Consider the following 6,686-nt stretch of genomic DNA (forward strand, 5'->3'; position numbering starts at 1 on the left):
CTCCAATGATTTATATATACTCACCTGTAATAATATAAGTGTACGGCTTCTTGAAATATAGAAGTATATAGAAAATCTTGTTGAAAGACGGTATTCAGCATATATAAAGTACTGAATGCTACAACATAATTCATAATGTTGAAGTTTTGAAATTTGATGTAATAAAATAATTATAATAAATAATACGTTTACAAATTGAAGATTATTTAACTCTAACACACATAACAATTTAAATTTAATATTGTTATTTATATATATTTCATAATGTTAGGTTGTATGTTTTTCATCTGTTTGTATAATTCGCATTAAACACAAAATAACAGTAAGGTAATAATTGTTATAATTTCTTACTTAACAATGTAATTGTGATGTTACACGCTTTGTACGTAGCAGTTATATTAGTGAGTGTAAAATTATACCATTAATGTTACGTTACATTTTACTTTGTGTTTACTGGAATTACAGTAACACTTTAGTATTACTTTTTTTGTTTGATCTACATAATCACCCAATATCATCAAGCATTCGATAAGAGTAATTTTCTCTGGATTGTACTACAAGTACAAATACAATTACCGATATTTATAAATTATTATTGTTTGGTTACATATAAAAGTACCAGAAATATTATATCACGTATTACATTTGTTAGTTTGAAAATTGTTAATCGATTTGGATTGTATCATATTTCAAACTACATAAGATATAAAAGTACAAGGTTCCATTAAAAGTAAGGCCCAAAGTTTTAAGTACAATTAACACAGGTTTCTTTTGTATTAACAATTATAAAGTCTGTCGCAATAAAACGACACATGTTTCAGACGTTATAAAAAGCAAACTACGACCAAACTCCAAAAGTGTTCACTTACAATAAACATAATAAAGATAATGTGTAGCTGCAAATTTTTACAATATTTTTAGGATATTTACATTATTTTTGAAAGATATAGAGTAAGATCTGATACTTCTTGGCATATCAGTATGTAAACGTTGAGTTAAAAAATAAGAGTACTCGATAAATTTCTGGTTCTTTACCTTTTTCTCGCCACAGATTAGTAAGAGTTGAATTGTGTGATATGAGTGAATTTTGTGAAAATGGAGATTCATATGTAATTGCTTCTATATAATCAAGAAATATCCGTCGTGTTTGGACCACAATTGACTTTAGTAAAGTTGTATTGTAATACTATCAAGAAGACAGAATAAGGTAAATTAACTTTTGATGATGAGCACATATGTAAGCATCTCAGATAGTATGTAAGTAATGTAGTAGTGTAATAAATTTCCTGTATTTTCACTTATCTTTTTAATTAAGAATATCACGAAGAGCTATATTAGTAAATTGATGATATTCTTGATTAAAAAGTTAAATAAAAACGCAGGAAATTTAGTAGCAAAATGAGGAAGAAAGTATGTAAATTATTCTCTTCACACAAACATTATATATATGTTTTCATACTTAAATACTAATATGTCATACTGCGTATCATTTTAAAAAAACTAAAAGATGAATATAGTAATATCAATGTAAACGGTCCACATTATTTCTAAAAATAACACTGGTTTTTAACTATCCTATTTATGTAAAAATGTTTAAATAAATACTGCACAAGAATAATCTAACCTGATCGCGAATATAAACTCCGTATACTGTTGAAAATCCTTCAATAAACCAAAGATCAGACTGTCTAAACGGAACTAACCAATCACTAAACATTTCTTGTATCACACTACGTGCTACGGAACATGTTGCTTTTCTGTTTTTTATAATGGAATCTACTTTTCTGTCGTATATAATGGTACCTTCACTAAAAATAAAAATAATTGTTACTGTCAGTACATTTCTTTCAGTGTGTACAGAGTTATAGTGTAGAAACTCGTTTTTGTATTGAGTTATGCATCTTACCTCAAGAAAACCATCCTAGGAATTACTATATTTTTGTAATGAGTTACAGTTATTGGAAGTAGTAAGTAATGAACATATGACTGTGGTATAATATTATACCACATGCGTTTGAGACGTCTGACGATATCAAGTATAAGAGTTCGTGCATAGAATGTGCTATCTTTTAAGTCGCTTTCAATAATAACGTTATCGGTTCTTAAGGTAGTTCTCTTATATACATTTGGTATCACAATTAATGCAACCAAATGCGGGGATATTAAAGATGTGGTATCAAATATTTTATAAAGCGTAGTTTCAAACGTTTCGGGTATATTTATTAGAGCTGTACCTGTGTTCGTATGTTTAATTCGAATGGTAAATCTAGCTTTGGTAGCTGGATTTTCCCAATATGGAAATATCCATTCAGTAGGAATACGCGATAAAAACAGAAATCTAATAAAAACAATATCAGATATAACAAAACCACAATAATACGGTAATACAAAATAATAACTTCTCATTAAAAATATAAGAGTCATTTTTACAAAAATAAAGAAAACAAATGTAGTACTAAAAGAATACAATTCTATTTAGTAAATACCAACGGTGTGTACAAAAATGTATAGTATTATTAAATGTATTTAGTAAATGTCTTTATATTATATTAGTATATAAAGTATAGAATAGATTTAAGAATTGTATTAGATAAGGTAAAACCTAGTAGTATCATATATAGTAAAACATTTTTTGTTGCAATATTTAAAATTAAAAATATCTGGTAACTAATATTTTGATAATGTAGAAATAGATGTAGTTTAAATATGAAATTGTATAATGTTTGCAGCATTATAAATATGTTAGCATGCAATAGATTTTTATACACTTACTCGTTTGTTACACTTTGGTTCATGTAAGTAAAAAACATCGCAATTTCTTTTAAGGTACAGTTATACATTGAATTTATCACGTATTTTCCAGATTGTATAGGTACTTTTGCTTTTCCTCCCGCACGACATACAGGGCCTCTGCACTGTTGTTTGGGGAAATTAATATCTACATTTTTGAATCGATTTTTGGTAGTATTTGACTGTGATATAGTGACTTCCGAATGTGGTATAGANATATAGAGCTTTGCAGTTTTAATATTTAAATCTTGTATATTACAATAACGTCCAATTTGTAATTTGATGTATTGCTGGTCGCATGACACATTTAGTACAACAGTGGAATTAACAAAAAGAGTAGTGTCTTGTATTTCTAAGAACATAGTATAATTTATCGGGTGTACACACTGCGATGTCCGAGACAAATTATTATCAATAGAAGAAGCTATTCCGATAACAGATATTGAGCATATTGTTCCGAAGAATATAAGCATTTGCGTAATGCGTGCCTACAAAATTATTTTGTTTGTTAAACAAGAAATACAGACACACATTAAAACAAAAGTAATACGCAAAATAGTATTAAACAACGAACGTTTGCAATATTAAATGCACAAACAGCAATCACAGATGTGTGACCATTATGAGTATGTTTATCAGAAGAGATGTTTTTTATTTCTATCACGCACACACATCACAACACATATTATCACGGAAGTGGTTTTAGCAATTCGACATACGAAGAGACGAATAAGAAAACAAAGTACAGTTTTTGTTTAGTTTTTATACTCCATGTGTTCGACAATATTTGACATTTTTCAACAAAACTAAATTCGAGAAACCTGTTTAAGGTAGTTCTATCTCGAGACTAAAGTTCTGACATAAATTCTAAGTTTTTATATAATATTGTTTATACCAATCTTCAATTTTTTAAAACAAAAAAACAGTTAATTAACGACCACTTTAATGAAACGTATTAAGTTGAATAAAGATATAAAACATTGACATATGTAGTATACGTAAATTTTTTGTGTGTTTGTATTGAGGTGATCTAATATAATAGATCTGAATAGATCGAGAGTAGATCTAATAATAAATAAAAGTGTAAATTTCCATAGATCGACTTACAGTTATTTAAATGTACTTTATATTTATTTAGATTTACTTTGTATCTATTTAGATTTAATTTGAATCTAATTGGATTTATTTTTCCATTTTTTTATTTAGTTACATTTAAATTAGATCTAATCCATTTTTGCTCGGGTAAACTTGAGATCTTTTCCAAAAACTACCAAATATATTTTCAAACTATCTACTAAGAAGACATTGAAAAAAATAACAATGTTAACGACCATTTTGATTTAATAAATTGATCTAAACTGATAAATGTCAAAATTTTAACCTGTATACGTAGTATAGCCGCCATGTGTGGCAACGCCGCAATTATACTCAATGTGATGTAAAATAGTTTACTTTATTTCATCAATAATTATATTTTTAGTTATGCATAGTACGAGTTTTTTCTTGTAACTTTTAATAAATTGCTTTAAGCACTCACAAAATCTGGCCCTACGTGGTAGAACTACCTTAATTAGTTTTGAGCGCGTTTTGCATTGCATAATAAACTTATGGTTCGATAGTGACTGTCAAATATTTGCATACGGTTAGAAACGTTATATTTTATAACAATTGTAAATCTTCAACAAATATAAGAAAACATAGGAGTAAGAACTTACCATCTTCTATACACTGATATCCAATGCATTAGGATAGAAATCTTGCAAGAAATATTATTACGAACTTCTAGTACAACGAGATCAACCTTGTAACGTTTTCGAGATCTTACCTCTTCGAGATATTCTCGAGAACTAAGAAACGATCGTTTCAGTGGAACAATATCTACGTGCCAGAAAGTAAACATCTGTGTTTGAGAAAACGACCTTATTTTTGTTCTCTTTTATGTACGTGTATGATGATAGAAGTAATGGTTTCATATATATTTGTTTCACGGTTAAATATAAGAATATAATTTCACATACAGACTGTTTTATTTTATAATTAGATAGTTTTCTTTGAAATCTAACATTTGAAATAATGTTTTTCATTTACAAAACTTTGTATGAAATATTGTAAATAGGCAGATATTCCATTGATAGAAATGTATAGAATTTATTAACTAGATAAATATGCGGAATTCGGAACTGCATTCAAAATCGCTATAATCCAGATTTTATTTTTTCCGTTTTACGCAAAAGTTTTCGGTGACTGGCTTGATGTCACGTTTATTTCGAGCGTTATAGTTTTTGGTAGCCTTTCTCTGAAAAATATGTTGTACGACTTTGTCGATTAGCATGACGAAAGTAGAGACACGACATAATCATTTAATCGAGATGCAAGAAAAGTGTTGACAGCGAGAATTGGTGAAAAATTTGTAGTAGTAAAAAGATTTTTAATAAAATCTGGTTAGTAAACCTTCCAAACTGATTGATGCAAGATGATTATTTGACATTTATTGTAACTGTAAATATACAATTCTACCCTTACGAATACTTACTACTGCCGATTACATATAAATAAAGTCAATAATATAAATATTATTGACAATTACATAAGAATATTATTAAGTATTACAGGAATCACTGAGAATATTACTTGCAATTACACAGAATGCCAGTAATTTTTTTGTACCACTGCCGCAATATATTACCTACTGCCAGTATTTCCTTTTTGTAAGGAATGCTTTTAAATTAACAAACGAGAAAAAGATATTTATAAATGTCAACGAAGTATGTTTTTGAATAGATATTTTAAAGAAAAAACCATGTGAATGTAAAACTGCAGCGTTCATACGATGTGCATACTGTCGTGAAAATTATTCTTTCAATTGTTTTTATGACAAATATCATCCTGCATTATGTATTGTCTCATCTAGTTCCAATAAATAAAACATGTTGCGTATAGTTTTACATGTTGCATACAACTAATTATCCGCTTTTTATGAACACAAATAGTAATTAGTACTAATCTATTTATTTTTACCGTATTTTATAAGTCACAGAATTTTTATGCTAAAAATGCACTATTATAACATGCAATAAATAAAAAAAACGTTACGTTTAGAATAAACAAAATACTTACATTTAAATTATATTGTAGAATTTTGAAGAGAAAAAAAAGTATATCAAGATTCAAACCAGCAGCGTCGACATTACTAACCAAGTACGCTACCGCTACGCTACGCGATCTTCTATTAAGCGATCTATTTAATATCTTTATAAGGTAACTCAAAATTTATAAATTCAATTTTCTCGCAAATGCTTGAGTAGTGCATATTATTACTTTACCCTGCAATATTCCACAAAGTCATCTATCAATCCTATAAATTTCGTCCAAATCAATTGGTACAACGTCGAAGTCTCCCGTGGTGAGAATTATTAGATAATTACTGAAGACTTATTTCTGATAGTAAATTACTGAATAAATTACTGTTAGCGTTTGCATAAAAATTTGTTTCAGATTTATTCGAAAATCAGTAAATTTTTCCAAAATATAGTGGATTTTCTTTGAAAATTTTATATCGATTTCAATTGGTAATGTAACGCTTTGCGATTAAAAATCAAAAAATAGATTCTATCTAGAATCCAAAACAAAAGTTTTACTAAAAGAAAACAACTATCACGGGCACATCGGGTTTTGGAAGAGAAATTAATTCGAGGTTTCACTCAAATTAAGTTTCGGAGGCAAATCATCTCGCCGATCGACCGATGAACTCCATGGAAAACAACCAGACCTAAACAAAGTTTAAAGATGATTTCAATTCGACATCTCTATATTCGCAGCCCCCTTACTCAATCAGCGAGACCACTTGTTCTTTATTAAATCGTAAGTATTTTTATTTACTTATTCTCAACCTCTAT

General features: G+C 28.2%; 1 protein-coding gene across 1 annotated transcript; it reads right to left on the reverse strand.

The window, feature by feature from the left end:
- Positions 1-24: 24 nt before the first annotated feature.
- On the reverse strand, positions 25-1,975 carry LOC109863047 (the record flags this gene model as incomplete). The annotated part of the gene is made up of 4 exons (XM_020443224.1): positions 1,907-1,975; positions 1,625-1,808; positions 1,036-1,186; positions 25-118 (listed from the first exon to the last, which is right to left on the reverse strand). Coding segments are annotated over exons 1-4 (443 nt in total), but the record flags the coding sequence as incomplete, so codon positions are not given.
- Between the last annotated feature and the right edge of the window lie 4,711 nt (positions 1,976-6,686).

The sequence above is a fragment of the Pseudomyrmex gracilis genome, unplaced genomic scaffold, assembly GCF_002006095.1.
Source record: "Pseudomyrmex gracilis isolate BER0280 unplaced genomic scaffold, ASM200609v1 scaffold_2984, whole genome shotgun sequence".
NCBI lineage: Eukaryota > Metazoa > Arthropoda > Insecta > Hymenoptera > Formicidae > Pseudomyrmex > Pseudomyrmex gracilis.